Here is an 18,701-nt window from a genome sequence, read left to right on the forward strand (position 1 = left end):
ACTAAGAAATTGATAAGTAAAGGTTTATTTGCTTTTTGGCATTATTTTTGCAATACAAAGTCCTTACAGTGTGTTCTTCCACTAGACGCTACTGAGACCAGCAATGGAAATGGATGGAAAAGAGTTGTCAACATCTCTGGGTATTCATCCCTTTGGGACGAGATCTCAGCACATCATAGAGTTCATTTCAGTTTATGAGGATTTAGAAACATAGTCAGTAGTTTCCTCTGGAATTCCTGAAAAAACTTTTGAAGAAGTTGTGGACAGTGAGGAGTCCTGAATCAACACCGTGTCAGGTTCTGGTATGGCTAATGTAGGAAAAGTCTTGGCGCTGGTCAGCACACACTGCTTTGTGGGCCAGTCTCCAAAAGATGACTGATACAGCAGAGCAAGGTGGTTCTGGACAGACTCACTCTTTTCTAGCAGCTGGCTAAAAGGAGACTCTCTCAGTTGTGCAGTTGTCGGGTCAAACCATGGGAAGGTTCTGAGGAGAGAAAACAATCTTCTATAGGCAATAACAGTCTTACTAATAATTTAACAAATATCAGTTTTCTTTAGAATCTGAATGCTAGCTTCTTTCTTTGGTTTTGGGAAACAATTATACTCCAAGACCTGAATCTGAAGTTCCAGTCATTATTGCACCATACAAAGCAAAGCTGAACATAATGATTGTAGGGAGCTCCTGAACCAATAGGGGCGTTTTCCCACAAGCAGAATGTCCTAACTTAACATACTCAATAATCTTGTCTGTGAGCTAAAGTAAGTTAATTACCCATAAGAAATCTTCTCCAAATATTCCCAGGGGATTTTGTTTTCTGCATCTGATAGCCCAGTCCTGGCCTGTGGCTTCAGACAATCCTGACCAGTAGACAGACAGGAACTGGGGACCAGGACAAAACAACCCAGTGATGACAGTCCAGGTCTTTTATTTCTAGCACACCTAAAGCAATCTTTCCTGGCAGGTATATTGTCCCTAAGAGCAAAACACATTTCAGCACCTTCCAACCCAGCAAGACAACTCTATGCTTCAGCTGTGGGATATGGCAAGTTTTAGAGTACAGAGAAAGCCTGGGAAAACAGTACCTCAGCATCCAACCCTTTACTTACTCCTCTTGAGTCATTGAAGAGGCAAAACTTTTGCTGACAAAACTCTCGCATGTAAACTGTGGGCAGGAAGCTTTCTGCTCTGCGCAGATATGGCAGTGTCCAGGGAAACAGAGGTCATTGAGCAATGCCAGTGCCTCCTGGTGAGGCAGGCTCTGCCACATGCTGCTGTTCAGGACTGCATAGAAAATGCCCACCAGCCATTTGCCATTGACTTTTATTTTCGCTGCACAACAAAGAAAATCAAATGTCAGTAACCACTGTGCACACAGGTGTGAAGAGAGATTCTCAGCCCACTCCTGTAAGCAATTGCATTAGCAATAAGAGCAAGCTTATCTGAAATCTGTTCTGGGATCATTTTAGGTGAGGGTGCTAAAATTAATATTCACTATCAAGTTTAACCAAAATGAGAGGTTGTACCTTGGGAGCTGAGGGGGCATGTTGCCTGCACAACAGCAAGGTCTTGCAGTGCCTCTGTGACCGACCCCTTTGTCCCCCACTCCTTTGTAGGCTCCTTGCCAGGGCACTGGTACTGTGGCCTCACGATGGCATTGTAGCAAAGGAGTTGCTTCAACCTGAAAGCAAAGGCAGCCCAAGGTGAGGAGGAGGGTGTCTATGCTCACCTTGCTTCAGAGCCCCGTCCAGGTCCTCCAGTGACCAACAGATGGGGAGTGGCTGAGTACGCTGACTAGGTTTGAAGCAATGTTGCAAGAAAATCATGAGATGCTGTAAGAGCTGTGCTCCCATGCCAGCACTATGCTGCATTTGCCCCGTGAGCTTCGGGATGAACGGTAGCATGACCAAGTGCGTTTTACCTGGGCAGAGGAACGGCAGTGACGAGGCTGTACACAATGCAGGGCTTCCGGATGGCTGGCCGAACTGCAGAGCAGATGGACAGCATGTGCGATGGCAGGCAGCAGAGGAACAGGACGTCTGCCCAGGCTGCCAGCTGCGCATTGTCGTAGAAGCAGGTGAGCCCTAGTTTCTGCAAGTCTGCTGCAGCAAGGCACACAGGGCTCAGAGCCCGTGGACCCAGCACTGGCAAAAGGCACCCCAGGGCCTAGCAAGGGGCTTGCCCTGCAGTGGTGGGACAAGTAGAGGGACGCTTCTGGTGAGCCGCCTTTGGATGGCCACGTAACAGCTTGGGGTCACAGTCACCCACCCAGCCCCTGACAAATGGTAAGGAGAGCTTCAAAAAGAGCAGTCAAATGAGTGTCTGTGTCTTTGGGGGGGAGGGAGGGGGGAGGGAATGCTAAACTTAAGTGGGCCCAAAACTGGCTAGTTTTGAAAGGAACAGGGTGGATGGTCTCCGCCACGCTCAGCTGGCACTGCTGAAGAAAAGCAGAAAATTGAACTCATGTTTGTACAGAGGGCTTCCAGCCAAATGAGGATCTTTTCCACAACAGCATGCTCTTCCTCCAAATAAAATTTGAAGTTTCTATACCTCCAATATGTATGGCAGGAAAACTTTCTCTACTGAATTCTTCCTGAAGGGCCATCAGAAGCACAGCAGAAGCCCAACCTGCTGCCTGGTCCAGCTGGGGAGCACTTACACAGGCTTTCAGGGCGCCGGGTAGAAATGCGGACACTGGAGCAAGGAGCCCGACCCACTGCCACCAGTGCTCGGGCCAGGTGATTCCCAAGACGGCCTCCACCAATAATGCCAACCTTCAGGCTGTGGCTATCTGCCAGAGAAGTCAGCAAGGTCTTCCCAGTGCTGCTCACCCTGGAGAAGCAGAGAAATTTTGTCAGCCCCTTGGAAGCCATGACTTCCCTGTGCCACATGCAGTCCTGCCCTTTTAGGACTTCCCCAGGTCATATATCTACATAGAGCATCCCAGACCCACCCCCTGCATCCCACCCTGGTCTCCCACAGTCTCCAGAATGACAGAGGTGATGGCTGCAGCCTGGAGTGTGCAGCAGCCATGGGGCTTGGGGCTGGACACCAAGGGGCATGGCGTCCACACTGCTCATGCTGGGGCTAACTGGCCCTCTGCTGGCCCAACAAATCAGGCAACCAAACCCCATGTGCCAGGAGGGACCCCACAAAGTATGTCTGCCTAGGGGAAAGCCACCACTACACTCCCAGGAGGAGGGGGATGAAAAGGGGCCCTGAGGTCAAGGACCAGCTGTTGTGATGCCCACGGCACTGTGAGCTGCTGCAAAGCAGCTTAGCAAATTAAGACCTGATACCCAGCATATCAAGCCCCATGGTGACACCAAGCTCAGGGAGAAGTCAACATGGGGAGCATGGCCCAGTGTCACAGGACTGCTGTTGAGTAGGGACATGGGACACCATGTGCTAACATAGGACTATTTGCTCATTATAAATCACATATACTGGTGGTGGAAACAAGTCACAAGCATGGAGAACCACCAAATTTCTGGGATGAAAACCCCTTTGGTAGTGGAGGCAATCTTCTTTCCTTGGTTTTCTCAGAGGGAAAACAGCCTAACTAAGGGGAAAATCCCTGAGTATTAAGACTGACTGCGATTTCAGACAAAGCTGGGTGTTGAGTAGCTGACAAGTGTGGGTGTAAATACTGGGTGACTTTTTACCCATCCAGAACCAGATAAAAAGCAATCAAACTATATCATTGCATACACATACCTATATAATCCTTAACTTCACAGAGAGCTGGCATGAGCCTTGCAAGAAGCTACCTACAGAGCCACTTCCCCAGCCACTTCCCCAGCTCTTCCAGTGACACACTATCCACTATCTGGTGCTACCTGGAACTACCCCAAGATGAGTGGTGGTGTACCTGTGCCACTTCTTAGCTCAGTATTGTGGTTTTATGATTTTTTGTTACTGGTGTTCCACATCATAACATTGTTCGGTGCACTGGGATTTAAAAGAGTTAATGCTCCGGTTCCGTTCATTGTCAATATTTCTGGATACCTGGTTCTCAAAAGAGAAGAACTATATCTCCCAGAAGACTTCCACTGTTCTGTTTTCCATTTAGAGGCAAAGATAAAACTGCACACAAGTCATCACAAGATTGCCCCTTTCTTTTACTGCTCATCTGCAACTTGTGCTCCCTTCAGTTTTTGGATGCTGTCTCTCTCATTTATTTGGATTATTAGCTTCAATCCCAATTAACATGTATTTCTGCTATTATAACTTGTAAATTAACTTTCCTCCTCAGATTGTTTTTTTTTTTTTTGTGTGTGTGTGTGTGTGTGTGTGTGCGCATTTAATACCCTTCCCTCTTTGCTTCAATTCCCCCCCTCCCCTTTCTGGGGGCTGTTGGGCCTGCTGTCCCCATCACGGACACAGATAGATCTAGAGATAATAACTCCACGACACTCAGTAACAATGCAACAGTTTAGAATGAGCTGGGTGCTGTGAGACCCCCTGATGACCACACCAGCCAGCCCGCACAAGGAGCTCACCTCCACCTTACCTGAAGGCCTGCAGAAGTCTGCAGAAGAAGACAGCATGGGCACACGCACTCACTGCCAGCCCCTTGCAGCGCCTTGTCAGATATAGCAGGGCCTCCTCTCCTTCTACTGCTTCAGCAGCCAAGAAGGACGCAAAAACCTCTTTAATATCCCCCATCTAAGCTCAGGACAGGCAGCAGCAGTGAGGATCTAGGAGAGGAGCATGGCCTCCATCTGTGCAGCACTGCAGTGCAACTCAGCACCTGCTGGATAGGAAAGGGAGACAGAGCACAAACTCCAGCTGCTCTCAGGACTCCTTGCAGACAAGGGACCTGTAAAATTGGTTGGTTCCCAAATGCAATGCAGCAATTGGGAACAAGTTGTTCCAGTAGGTGTCTGAGCCCACACATGCAGCATCCCATAGAGCCTGCAGCACTGTTCAGTGTACCAGAGATCTGCACAGAGATAAAGAACAGACTAAAACCCAAAAACCTTCAGCCGAGCTCTAGCCAGGGATGAGGATAACACATGCCTATCGTATCACACGTGGTTAGAGTCCTGACCTGCACCATCCACCACCCACACCCAGCCACCATTCCACCTCTGCGGGCGATCTGTCCCTCTTTGTGCTCCTGCTGCCATGGTGAGCACCTGGTTACCACTGCCCCATGGGACTCTCAGCCCTTCCTGGAAGCTGGGAGCATTCCTATAGCAGGGCTTAGGCTAGTAGGAGCTGCAGCAGGCTCTGCTTTTTCTGCAGGGTATGGCTGTGCCCTTAGGGCTAGCAGCTGGGCGAGCATGAAAAAACAAACCACAAGGGAGGGGGCTGAGCACCTTTGCATAGGCTCCTGCCTGTGGGAGGTCATGGGAAAGGGGTGCACCTCAGCTGGTGAGAGCAGATAAGTTGTATTTCCTTATTCTTTTTGCTTCCTTCCATTAAAATCTATCAATTATTTACTTTCATCATCTGGACTCGGCTGCCTAATAATAGATAAGTGCCAAAAGCACATAGGGTTTAAGACAGGTATTAAAGAAACACGCATCCCACTGAGGTTGTCCCCGAATCATCCACACCAGTGGGGCAGTACCTGCTACACTGTTAATACAGATGCAAGCTCTAGAATGAGCTGTAGCCACTTAGACTTAACTGCTTGCATAGAACCCACCCCCTCAAGCCAAAGGATGCATTTACTTGGAAATCCAATATGCGCAGGTCAGAAGCACTGCATTCTGTGCACCAAGCTCAGGGATCAGTAGGCACAGCCTGCTGTACTTTGCTCCTAACCTCCCACAGATGAGGTATCCAGGACACAAGCTTGGGGAACACAGGTGAGATTTATTCTTGGGCTTAACCATATTCCTGCAAGGGCCTGTTCAGCTTCACCTGCTGCTCCCTGACATTAACTCCAACTAGCAACAGCCCAGCAATTCCTGGGCTGGGGCACATGGATAAGCCTGGCAGAAAGCATTACCCTAACCAGCAGCATCCTGGCTGCATTCGAAAGAAAGGCACCAACAGGTCAAAGACAGTCCATCCTCTGCACCCAGAGTTCTGTGTCCCATTCTGGACACTTCAGTGCAGGAGAAGCATGAATATATTAGAGTCTAGCAAAGAGACTAAGGGGCTGTAGCATCTTCCATACGAGAGGATGAGAGCTAGGACTGCTCAGCTTGAAAAGGGGAGCATGGGGGAAGACTCATCAATGCATGTAGTTGATGGGAGGAAATGAATTAAGAGACTGAGATGCTCATTAATGGTGATAGAACGAGACACAGTGGGCTCAAACTGAAATGTGTGAGATTCTATACAAGCACAAAACTTTTTAATTTATTGTTTTAACAGTGAGGATGGTCAAATACAGGAACAGAATTAATTAGGCTGAGGAGCCAGTATCTCCAAATGTGAGACACTGAAAACCTATCTGGACAGTCCTGGTCCACCTGCTTCAGATGACCATACCTGAGCAGGGGGAAGGGACAAGAGGATCATGAAATCCCTTCCAACCTAAACATGCTTATGATTCTGCGGGGAAAACAAAACAAAACAAACAAACCCAAAACCAACAATAACAAAACAGGAAAAAAAAACCTAACAAAAGTGATCACAGAAACTGAGACTGCACAGTGCAGCAGGGATGCTGGAGCCCAAATTTGCCCTCAGACTTGTACATGGCTGTACGCAGCCTTCAGCTCTGTACGAGAACCTTCATGGCAGCAAATGGTCTTGAAACACAGAAATGAGTTAATCTGTACTGACAGCATGGAAAGTATGAAACAAGGTACTGCTGCAAGCAAGGCTTCTTCACAGTGATATTTCAAGATATGAGAAAACACCCTGCATACTCACTTTGAGGGAGGTGTGATAAATTGCTAAGGATCAGCACAGAGCAGCAAAGTGCATAATGTGGAAAGGAAATAAACAGCCTGAGGAGAAAGAGACAGCTTTATTTAAGGAACTGAAGAGAGGTCTGGAAGGATGAAGCCAGCAGTTGCCTGAGGAATTGTGTTTCTGAGAAAGTGCAATTCAATCCTTCCTGGGATCATCAGGTTTGTGCTAAGTGAGTGGTCCCCTTCTTGCTCTCCATCCAATGTAGCACAGCTCTGACCAGCTCCACACATCGTGCCCACTCTTTCCTGATGAAGGGATCTGCTGAGAGCTGCCAAGTGCCAGCATAGGGATACAGGCAGAGGCTGCTGCCCTGGCTCTCTGCAGGAGTTCATAAAACCTCTTTCCTGGTGTGAGCCACAACAAACCAAGAAAGACTTCAAAGTGCAGCTGACCCTTTCCCCCTTCACACTCTGATGCGGGAGGAACACAGTCCAGTAGGCCTTGTTCTCCACAGCCATGACTGGTGATGCCCAAGCCAGCCTGAATGTTACAGGGACTGGTCGGTCAGCATTGTCTACTGGAGACCCACGAATGACTGACCTGTTCCTCTTGCTAGAAAGAGCCCAGACACCACAATAAGCAAACACAACTTTGCCTGCTCCAGCAACTTCCCTCTGTAAACAAAAGCCATGACTGTCCCACACCAAGTCAAAGAGAATCAGATTCCAAAAAGAATCAACACTTGTGGATCAGTACCATGGTTTCACTGGCTGCATCAGAGCAGTTGTCTTCAACCTGCTTGAATGCCTCTGTCCCGCGAGCACCTAGTGTCACTGACAAACACTGATCATGCAATGATTAGTAACAGAGCTGCTCTGTTGGCACTGGACCAGCTTTTACAGTTTCCTTTTGTACTGGCAAGGCAACGTCCAAGCAGGTTACTTCACTGGTGCTCAGTTCTTCCACCGGATTTGCTAAAAGAAAGAACAAAGCATGACTAACATCAGGCTGACCACAGTTCCCCTGGGCCAAGTTAGCAAGACCCAGACCATGAAAAGGGCAACCGCAGCAAAAACCTGCTACTTTTATCAGCATCACCCTTCATTCTTACTCTGAATGTAACCCCAAACATAACATTAACTTCCCATCAGAGAGAAAAGAATGTAGGTGTCATGCCCTTACTGCACACCTAGCCTATGGCTGTCTTCAAAAAGTTTGTAGAAAAAGCAGGTGCTTCTTACCATGTTACTGAGTAGGCTGTTTATCTTCTCTTCTTCTGCAGAGCCCCGCTCCACCTTGCATTTATATGCCATCAGCTGGATGCGATCTTTTAGATCCCTGTATGTCTAGACAAACAACAAAACCAGCACCTACCTGAGTGATGAGGACACTTCATCAGTTAGGTGGTGTCAACCCCTCAACCTCCCCTCAAGTTCCAATCAATAACTTGGGTCTGCACAGTCCATTTGCACAAGCAGAGAGGCTTGGGCACAGCACATACTCTAGGAGTTGTGCTCCTGGCTCACTTGGCTTTCACTAAGAACAATATGCTGTTCCCAAGCCACCGGAATAAGAAAACTTCAAAAGGTGCATGACAGTAGAGTGACATGGGAAAGTTAGGGAGAAAAAGCAGGCTTTTGTCCCCTATCTTCATACAAACAGCAAAGACTTACATCAATCACAACATCATGGCACTTGTATTTGGTGGCAAGGTTCAACCGTGTTTCCACATCCTCTACTAAGCGCACATATTCCTGCAGCACCTGCAAGGGAAAGAAGACAGTTCCCTTTTGCAGGTATTTCTTGCCTCATTCTTTCACACCCACCGCAAAATCTTTCAAAGGCACTGGTTACACAGACTTGGTCCTTTCCATCCTAGGGCAACAAGTGGCCAGGACAAGTCTGCTAAGAACCCCAAAAAAGTAAGGCCATCCTCAGAAAGTCCCAAGCCCTGCACTGTCTCATCCCTATGGATCAGTTTAGCATCCTGATAGATGAAACATAAGGAAATTTAATGCAGCAAAAGCAGCTGGAAATACACTGTGGAAAGCGTGCTCTGCAGGCAGGTGACCTGGGAAATCGGTCATGGTCCAAACCTCAGTGAAGAGAAGGAGCACACAAGCAGCAGCTCTTTATTCACCTGGACAGGTGCATTGTTCCTCTGCAAGATCTCTACCACCCGGTGGAAGCCAATAGGTGCCTTCTTCTTGGTGTAGCCCAGCCAGTTCTGAAATGACAGCCAAACCCTGTGTTAATCCTAAAGGTCAATCTTTCCAGCCATTGCCAGAGGAGGCTGAAGTCAAAGAACATGGCTGCCACAGATTGAATCTGAAAGCAAGAACAGTTTTTCCCCAGTGAAGGAAATAACATCGCTCCTCGTGCCAGCCACCATATGTACTACTGGCAGAGCCCTTTATTCAGTGCCTAAGCTAAAGCTGGCTGCAAACCAACTGGTAACAGTGCATGAGAGCAGCCCCCTTCTCTGGCTCAATAGCTGCAGCCAATTCAGGCCCAGCAGAGCTCAGGGAAAAGAGGAACATGTAACACCCTGTACCAGAAATGCTGGGTCCTGCTGAAATAAACGAGTCTGTTTGGTAACCCAGAACAAGCCAGCTATTAGTAGATATCAGTACTTAGAACTGAGTCCCCAGTAAGGCTTTCCCCATCTCACCTTGGTAGTTAAGAGTGCATCCACATCCTCCCAGGCTCGTAGCTTGGCACGGGCAGCCAGGGCAGTCAGCACATACTGCTTATCAGGAATCTGCAAGGCAGAGAGCTGCACTCAGAGCACTAGCACAGCTTAGCAGGACTGTGTGGCATGGAGGAGAATGGTATCTGCCTCTATCTTGTCAAAACTCACAACAGCCAGGCAAGGAGGTGAGATACTGCCTGAGGTCATGGCCACTGAGCCGGAGGTGGGGATTTACAGGTGATGTTGCAGCTAGGTGGCCCCTGTTTTCAGTGTACCTTTCTGAGCTTCTGAAATGGCTCTAGTCAAGAAGAATGCAGTGTTCCCCACATTGCCCCAGCACAGACACCCTCAAGCTCCAAGCCAGTCCCCTTGCTAAACACAGTTTGGCTGCCTACATTTTCAGCTGGTGCTGCCACACCAGCCAGAAGCGCACATACCTTAAATGTCTTCTTCAGATTGCTTGGGCTGCTGAATGTACCCTAGAGAGAGCAAACAGTGATTGCAAACTAAGCAGAGGACACCAAGGAAGAGGCTCAGACGCTTTCAATTGCTCTTCTTTGCACATGATGAATGTCCCTGCTATTGAAGTCTTTAAGCTTTTTGCTCATGAAAGTGACAAAGGAGCAAAGAACTGACAGAAGAGAGCAATTAACCCACCCCATTAGCTCCCTGAAGCTCGTGCACTTTCAGCACTCCAGAGACCAATAGCCTTATATAATTGAGGGCTAATTCTGTCTGCTTGGAAGCTGCAACACAAGCCAGTGATTTCCTTCAGGAGGCAACTCCCTGACATGCCACTCCAGGTTGAATGTCCTGTCTTAAGGAAGAAATCTCCAAACTGGCCCTGGAAGGCCAAGGAGAGATAAATTCCTCTCAGTCTCTCTTACAGATGAAATCTGACCTCCCTCTCATTCTTTCCTTAACATGCCCAACTTAACCACTCCAAATATTGAGGGCTACAGGGATGAGACATAACCCTTGCCTTCTACGTTATCCTCACCTCAGCCTCTGTGTAGTGGTAAAAGCAGGAATAGAAGAGAGTGGTCACTAGTGGCATGTTGAGAATTGAGGCCTTGCGAGGGTATTTCCGAAATATCTCTGACTGCCCAGCCATCGCCAAGTGTTGATCATTGGCCTGAGGAAACAAAAAGATGTGAACATGAGTCAGGGCAGCTGCCTGATCTAGTTCTGAGTATACACCTGAGTAGAGTGTCATGAAAGCACAGCACCAGCACAGCCTCAACGCGCTCTCAAGCCTGAGGTCTGGTACTTCCCACATGGGCCTGGATCAGCAGCGTGGTTAGCAGTCAGACTACACTAGCCAGGCTGTTTAGATCCAGCATGGTATGAGCTACGGACAGATAGGGTTCTCATAGCTAGTCACCTTCTGACCAGCAAATCAAAGGTTTCATACCTCAATGATTATCTGTCTCTCCAGCAGGGTATAATGGTCTTGGATGTGGGACATATCCTCAGCTGAAAATGGCAGCCTGGCCATACATGCAGGAAGAAAACACTGTCAGCAGCTCTTAATCCAGTATACTTGGGAAGAATCACAGAATGGCTTGGGTTGGAAGGGACCTCAAGGATCATGAATCTCCAATGCCCCTGCCACATGCAGGGCCACCAACCTCCCCATTTAATACTACACCAGGCTGCCCAGGGACCCATCCAACCTGGCCTTGAACACCCCCAGGGACAGGGCACCCACCAACCTCTCTGGGCAGCTGCTCCAGCACCTCACCACTCTCTCTGTAAAGAATTGCCCCCTGACATCCAACCTAAATTTTCCCTCCCTTAACTCTGAACCATTTCCCCTTGTCCTGCTGTTATCCTTTCAAAGAGTTAATTCCCCTCCTGTTTGTAGGCTCCCTTTAGGTACTCAAAGGCTGCAGCGAGGTCACCCCACAACCTTCTTTTCTCCAGGTTGAACAAGGCCAGCTCCCTCAGCCTGTCTTCATAGGGGAGGTGCTCCAGTCCCCTGATCATCTTTGTGGCTCTCCTCTGGACCCTCCCCAACAGCTCCCTGTCTTTCTTGTACTGGGGACTGCAGACCTGGACACAGTACTCCAGATGGGGCCTCACAAGAGCAAGGGGAGAATCACCTCCCTGTCCCTGCTGGCCACCCCTACAATGCCTGTACCAATTTCCTTAAGTGCTCAGGCACCCAAGCTTTGCACCCTTCAGAATGTCTCTGAAGCATTTCTGGCCCCAAGTAAGCAGCAAAAGATGCTAGACTAGTGATCACTAATTCTTCCTCTCTGGTCTACATTATGTCCACAATACTGCACTGCCACTGAGGTAAAACCAGTATCAGTTCTGGGACTACCTAAGTGCAGTGCTTGGACAAGGATCTAATTGTCCTTATTACCAGCTTTTGTGAAGCATCCACATCTAAGTCCATCCTCCTGCATCTTTTCTTACCCAATGCAGCCCTTCAGAAATTCTCTCTTCTTTTCTACATCCTGGATGTTCAAATGCTCCCGGTACTGTGAGAGCTGGAGAGAGACGGAAAAAAAGCAGCCTGTTCTTATGGATTTGGGACATACAGGACCTCAGGGGGCAGAACAGGAATGCAAAGCTGCCATCTAAACAACCAGATACTACAGCCAGCCTCTTCCTGCCCTTCCCATGCTCTGCACTCCTTTGCCAAGGAGATGGAGCTTCTGCTCCAGGGAATACTCACAGCAACTTCCTCAGTCCTGTCTAGGAACCTGCAAAACAGAACAAGCAAGCATTAACTTGGAGGCAGGTTCCTAGCAAGGTGCTCAGCCCTGCCACATGGCTGGGCAAGCCCTCACCTGAGCAGATCCAGAAGCAGCTTCTGCTCACCCGTTTCTTTGAGGAAATGGATGAGATGACACAAGGCCACCTGCCGCACCTCCAGCTCTCGAAACAAGACCTCTGCAGGAAAAAGGAATATGGGGGTAAAGCAAGTTAACACGACCAAGACTGATGGGGCTAAATGTAGTGCATGGAACTGCAAGTCTTTTGTATGATTCAGCAGTATTAATCCAACTCAAAGCACATGCCTGGAGGCTTGAGCACAAGAGAAAATTGTTCTCTAGGCTGCAAAGAGGATTCATAGTAGAGAGTTACCCCTACAAATTAATTTTCATTTACCCTATATCCATCACTACTGACCAGTGCTCAAAGTTCCTCTTTGGGACTCCTCATATGCATCGCGAACCCCTTCCCACATGACACTTACCACAAAAATATTTCATGTTCAGCAAAGCAGTGATACTTCAGCTGCTGGCTCTATGACTTGCACCCAGTAGAAGAACTGGTCCCTTCATCCTTAACAGAAACATGCAATAGAAACCCTGACCCAGTCACACTTACCTCTCCTTAGTGTCCGTTTCAGAAATATCAGGACCTGTGAGCACAGAGATGCAGCTCTCAGCTGAACATAAGTGTCTTCACCAGAATTAAGACAGACAACAAACTGTCAAGCTTGGCCAAGACGCAGGGAAGCTTACGCAAAGGGTCTCTGAAGGCACAGCTCTTACAGCACTCAAGTGAATTCTGCTACCCATAAACATAGGAGAAGCAGTGAGTCAGGGCCACAGTTGCCAATTTCTCTGGAGCTTAGCTAAGTGAGATAGAGATTTACGAAGAAAAACCGTTCCCTGAAGGAGCCAAGGGTTTAGAAGACCTGGATCAGGGAAGTTCTGACACCGCAACTGCTGCCTGATGCTTTGGAAACCAGAAAAAACGGAGAGGCCCCTCAAATCTTCTATGCTGCAGTAAGCAGATTAAACCTTGGCCTTTGAGAAATTGCTGCAAAGAACAATTTCTGGCTGACTCAGTTGTTAGTGGTCAACATACATTCTGCAGACTGGCAGGAAAGCCAGCAGCAATACAGAACTTCTCAGCCATAGGCTTTGACAATTTTCAGTAACTTCTTGTTTTGAACTAAAGAACAACCCCAACCTAGCAAGATTAGGTTGCCAAGTGACTGTATTCACACAAACACCCTCTGTGTGGTCATCCAGAAAGTTTCAGAAGAGGACTCACAGCTGTGATGACATTTCCATCATGTCCCGCCACAGCTTCATCCAAGAGCACCAGCTTGTCCTGCAGGGAGCGAAACCTCTCTAGAGAACAGACCTGAAGATAAAAAGAGATTTAAGTAGCTATACAGACACCAGCAAGTCTCCAGGCTGAACTAAGTCCAAAACCCTGCAGGTCTCCTGAAGTGATCTCTGCATTGCCACTTGGCAAAGCAACAGACAGGCACAGCACACCATTCTGGACAGATGCTGTAAGCAACATGGATTCCCTTCCTGCTCCTGGAACAGCCAGATGCACAGGGGAGCATAAAGCAGTTTGGGAGCAGTTACTCTCCCTAGCAAGCAGATGAAAGAGGAATGCCCTTACCTTGCCCCTCTGCATTCGCCGGACTGTATCTCTGGGGCTCCAGTCATTGCTGTAATCCTGCCATAAGAGAAACGAAGAGCTCAGGAGGCCACTTTAGACAAGCATTCCCAAGTCATTTTCCTTTTGTACTGTATTAGTGATGGCCCCGGTGTAACTTCTCAGTCATTCGGATGCTCCAGGATGGTTAGCAGTACAGGTCCTCAGTCTTCTGGTGTAGGTGCTGGGCATTCAGAGTCTATACGCTGACTAGGGAGAAAGACTGAGGCTCAGAAGTTAACAGAAAATCTTTCTATTGCTTTGGTAAAAGGGCCATCATCACATCCTTTACAAGAAGTGCATTTCAAAAGATTGTCTTGCCTGCAAATAAAAGCTCCAGTGTTACTTAAAGAAGGACAAACAAAATACATGCAAAACTAAGAAATCCAGAACTGAGGCTAAAGGAATCACTTCCTTACTACAATTCAGACTTCTGGAGGGCCTTCCACAGCAGACTGGAAAACTCAACAGCTTTGGGCAAGTGCCTGGAGATTCCCACAGGACTAGTTAAGTGCAGTTACACTATCTTCAGGTAATATGCAACAGGTTCTGCAGTGCCCAAAACTCCTCCCCTTGAGCTTACAGACACTACAATCTGGAAGCATCATACAAAAGGCGGTATGAGCCCCTCCTTAGAACTCAAAATTCTAAGAATGCATTTACAATTTTGTGAGCCAGTGACTGTAATGCAGTCTTCTGCCTCAAAAGAGACAGAGAAAGGAAGCAACCAGAACAAACAATGAATTCGAATTAATCAAAAGCTTACTGAAAAACCAGATAGACAGTCTGTTATGTAGATGCAGTCCCTTCCCATATTAGGGGACCACTGCACATGAGTCTGAGAAGTTCCGAGCATAAAGGGCTCAGAACAGCTATTGGAAACACCCACAGAGTACTTTTATGTTCCACTAGTGAAATTCAATCCTGCTTGGGGTCTGTGTTAACATGTGTGGCCAGCTGTGCTACTAGCATGCTTACCTGTATCTGTTGGGAACTTGTACTCAGCTTTGTTACTGATTGAACCTGGGGACATGGAATTACAATTTCACATCTACTAGGTTGGGACAGGAGGAATTCACCCTGTCCCCAAATCCCTTAGATTCTGCAACACCTAACACTGCCTCTCTGGGAGAAGAACATTCCTAACAACTGGTACCTCACCTCTCTGCCCCTTGATCAGGGTGGGCATTACAGTGATTCATAACCTTTAGGTTTCATTTAAAAAGCCTAAGTGATGCCAATTCATCAGATCCAGAATTAAAGAGGTAATCGTTTCACAGAGACTGCTGGGCAAGAAGGAATAACTAATATCCCCCAACAAAATTCCTTATTTCTGGAAAGAAACAGAAAACACCTAAGTTACTATGAGGTTGACATTTCACAGCTCCCTTTTCTAACCCCTCCATTGTCTTCTGCCATCTGAAACAGTAATCAATCACTTTTTATGGAACCTTTAGAGCACTGTCACTTGAACTGCTCACCTTGTACTCAGCTTTTGGTCTGCGCAGTTCTGGGGCATAGTTTTTAACTCCTGTGTCAGCGAAGGCTGAAAGAAAAAAAAAAAAAAAAAAACAAAAACAGGACAAAACTGAGTAACACACCAAAATCCTGATTCACACCCACTTCCAAAACTGCCTTTTGTGGTAGAAGATGCAAAGTCAAGCATCAAATGGCAGTATAAAATTGCTCTAAACCCAAAGGCCGTCAGTATATAATCAGATTCCTTCAGACCATCACACCAACACTTGCTCTGGTTTGCTGAACAACTTTCAGACAACTGATTTCTGCAGTGCTATGAAAATGACACTGCTCTTTGTTGGAGATACTCTGGTTTACGTAAACCTCCCAAAGAGAGACAGGGATTCAAAACTTACCGTCTGAAAGGGACGGCAAACTTGGAAGTCTGTTTCGTCCTGCAATCAAAACAAATGTTATGAAAGACTCTTCACTGGCACATCTCTTGCAAAGGGAACACAAGTTCAGGCTGCAACCTGGTGAGCTGTCACTATGCCAGTGTAGCACGAGCCATTCTCATAAAGTGATTCATGCTGCTGGCATAGCTGGGCCTCACCTGCTTTGTAGTCTAAATCTTTGAATAGTCTGTGGCATCACAAACTATACTGCGTCTTAGCCCCATCTGTCTCCTCTTTGCCACAGCTAGGAGAGGTTAGAGAACCTTAATTTGCTCATCTACCTGCAAAGCAGAGGCTCCAGCATGCACTACTGCTTAGGCCACCGCAACACTGGCACTTTAGTTCACTAGGGCTGCAATTTTGATGCCTTTAGTTTTTCACAGTATTATCAAATACATTAGTAGAAAAACACCAGAAAGTGACAAAGTAAAAGCTGGCTCGCTGTCCTGTGAGGTAACAGAGCTGAACTCTTGCAAGCTGCTTAATTCCCCTCAGTGATCTGCTGCACAATCCCCGACCAGCAGCTATGCTACCACTGCTGCTACCAGGTGCCTTTTGAACCAACCAACAGCAGCCAGCTGAGCTCCAAGTAAAGGATAATCAAGCCATCTTCTCTATACTGCTGAGGGTCAAATGAGGCCTACAAGGGTCAAGCAAGTCCTTTTGTAGGCTGTTCTTGTCCATTATGAAAACAGACTGCAGTAATCAGGCAAGCTCTACCTTCCTATTCTTGTTAAGCTTGGTTCCACAGAAGCCAAAATCTTCAAATCCATGTTCCTTAATGAAAGAGCTGGGTACCTCTGCACAAGACAGGCACAGTCACCAATTTCTGACCAATGACAGATAACACTACCATAGAGAAAAATAATTAGAGCTTCCTTGTTTTGTTATACACTGAAATGATTTACGTAAGGTAACATAATTTCTCTTTGATACTCCTGAGGGAAAACCCATATGTGGCACCTTACCTTTAAACAAGCTGCTCAGGGAATAGGAGGAAACCTGCTTAGGAAGAGCAGCATAGGAGGAAGAGCCCTTCTGCAGACCAGTGTCTCGGCCCTCCAGGGAGCTGCTGCTGGAGGCTGTCTCTTTGATTGACCAGGAGATGCCTATGCATAGACAGAGGTAATTTAGAACAGAGAATGAGAAAACCACTCTGTAAATACAGATCTTGGGGCAGGGCATGAATATTACCAAGCGTGTCCTGGTCAGTTCTGCACTAGCACATCACCAAAGCTAGACTCCCAGCAAAGAATTTCAATCCCATGTCATATTACTTACTAAAGAGTTGCCTATTGCCCTCCAGCCAGAAATGGTTGCATTCAGCAGTGTTGTGCAGCTTATTATGGCTTATATTGGAGAGGGAGGGAAAAAACAAAAAAAAAGCATATCCCACCAAACATTTGTGTGTAATTGTACAGGGGTAAAGCACAATACAAAGGAACAAAACAAGACAAAGAATCCCTGTCTTACCTTGAATTACAGAAGCATTACAGCACACCTTCCTGGGCACTAGAAAGCTAAGATAAAGTTCCTCCCTACACAGACAAAACAGCTGTCAATGCACACATGCTGCTGACAGTGCATTTGTCTTCTTTCTGCTTGCAACACAGCTGTCACCTCTTTTTGCACAGCTACAGAACAATCAACTTTGGGGATGTGGTGGTGCAACTAAACAGATGATAGGTAAAGACTTCAGGTGGGAAAAGGGAAAAGGTCAGAACTGGTGGGAAGAGTTGCAACACAGGAGGAGAATAGGTTCCTTGAAGGCACTGTGGGTGACCCACATTTTAAGATCTCACTCTCTGAGAGTGGCTCACTGGCTGCCATTGTCTGCAGGTCATGAATTCCCAAAACCAGCAAAGCGCATCAGGTGTGGCTTGTGAACTCACATCCGTCACCCCTAGAAATACACTTACAGTGCTCTTTCAGACTTTAACCACAGGAGACAGCTTACCAACACACACTGAACCATGAAATGTCTTCTTAAAGCACTGCAGGGACAAAGCAGGGTGAACTTTAAATGGTGACAGACAGCGGTGTGAAAGAGAACTCTGCAGGTCAGCGGAGCCTGGTGCACGTGAGGCCATAACATCCAAAATATTTGCTCTAAGCTCTAAGATATACACGGGGGAACCAAAATGAACTCCATCCACTTGTCCCCACTCTATCTGTTTATACTATTTGGGCCTCGGCAGACCCACCCCCTGGGGACACCAGGAGCACACAGCTCAGCCTCGGGGGCTGACAGGGACAGGTGACGTGGGACAGCTTCAGTACGTGACGGGAGAGGCCGGCTGGCCAGACCCAGGGCCAGCCCGCGGCACCCCGCACTTACTTCCCACGGGCTCCCCGCTCCAGCTGACCTTCTCCAGATCGTCATCGTCATCATCAACGATGTCCCGAAGGCTGTTCACCGCCCGCTTAGATTCCTTCAGCTGCGGGAAGAAGACAGTTTGCTCACACACCAACGTGGGGACGCAGCCCCACAGCGCGGGGCGGGGGCTCGGCTCCCACCTGGGACAGCTCGTCATCCTCATCGTCGAAGGTGAAGGCCCGGAACTTGGAGCTGTGCCAGTACTCCTCCTCGTCCGCCCGCGCCCTGCTCATCTGCAACGGCGCCACGCGGCCTCAGCGCCGCTCCCGTCCCGTCCCGTCCCGTCCCGTCGCGCGCAGCCCCCCGCCGCCGCCACTCACCTCCCCGCGCTCCCCTCCCACCCCAGGCAGCGGCACAGCAGCGGCACAGCACCGGAGGAAGGGCGGCCGCCGCGCGGGGCACGCCGGGACGGGCAGTCTGCACGCCGCCTTCCGCCCGTTCCCGCGCCGCAGTGGGACTGCAAGTCCCGGCGTGCACTGCGCG

At 48.2% G+C, this 18,701-nt stretch overlaps 2 protein-coding genes across 8 annotated transcripts; both read right to left on the reverse strand.

Annotated features, from left to right (window-relative positions):
• Positions 1–9: 9 nt before the first annotated feature.
• On the reverse strand, positions 10–5,130 carry NOXRED1 (NADP dependent oxidoreductase domain containing 1). The gene is made up of 8 exons (XM_052692290.1): positions 5,052–5,130; positions 4,937–4,943; positions 4,501–4,620; positions 2,658–2,830; positions 1,920–1,983; positions 1,525–1,679; positions 1,108–1,330; positions 10–484 (listed from the first exon to the last, which is right to left on the reverse strand). Exons 1-8 carry the CDS (start codon positions 5,128–5,130, stop codon positions 193–195), a joined length of 1,113 nt encoding a protein of 370 aa, XP_052548250.1. The 3' UTR covers positions 10–192.
• On the reverse strand, positions 4,255–18,669 carry VIPAS39 (VPS33B interacting protein, apical-basolateral polarity regulator, spe-39 homolog). 7 transcript variants are annotated; one of them, XR_008209476.1, is made up of 20 exons: positions 18,359–18,504; positions 18,180–18,279; positions 16,810–16,950; positions 15,803–15,841; positions 15,410–15,474; positions 13,893–13,949; positions 13,530–13,622; positions 12,855–12,888; positions 12,311–12,413; positions 12,196–12,223; positions 11,934–12,007; positions 10,924–10,999; positions 10,510–10,644; positions 9,947–9,988; positions 9,489–9,578; positions 8,958–9,044; positions 8,491–8,580; positions 8,059–8,163; positions 7,574–7,791; positions 4,255–4,698 (listed from the first exon to the last, which is right to left on the reverse strand). XR_008209476.1 is itself a non-coding variant. In XM_052695553.1 (20 exons), exons 2-20 carry the CDS (start codon positions 18,449–18,451, stop codon positions 7,771–7,773), a joined length of 1,473 nt encoding a protein of 490 aa, XP_052551513.1. In that variant the 5' UTR covers positions 18,539–18,669; the 3' UTR covers positions 6,290–7,770. The 7 variants fall into 7 exon arrangements, 4 of the variants coding, with proteins under 4 accessions (XP_052551513.1, XP_052551516.1, XP_052551517.1 ...); XR_008209477.1 differs by having other exon boundaries at positions 4,255–4,754; XR_008209478.1 differs by lacking the exon at positions 4,255–4,698 and adding an exon at positions 6,290–7,491.
• Between the last annotated feature and the right edge of the window lie 32 nt (positions 18,670–18,701).

The sequence above is a fragment of the Tympanuchus pallidicinctus genome, unplaced genomic scaffold (genome assembly GCF_026119805.1).
Source record: "Tympanuchus pallidicinctus isolate F22 unplaced genomic scaffold, pur_lepc_1.0 scaffold3, whole genome shotgun sequence".
Lineage (NCBI taxonomy): Eukaryota > Metazoa > Chordata > Aves > Galliformes > Phasianidae > Tympanuchus > Tympanuchus pallidicinctus.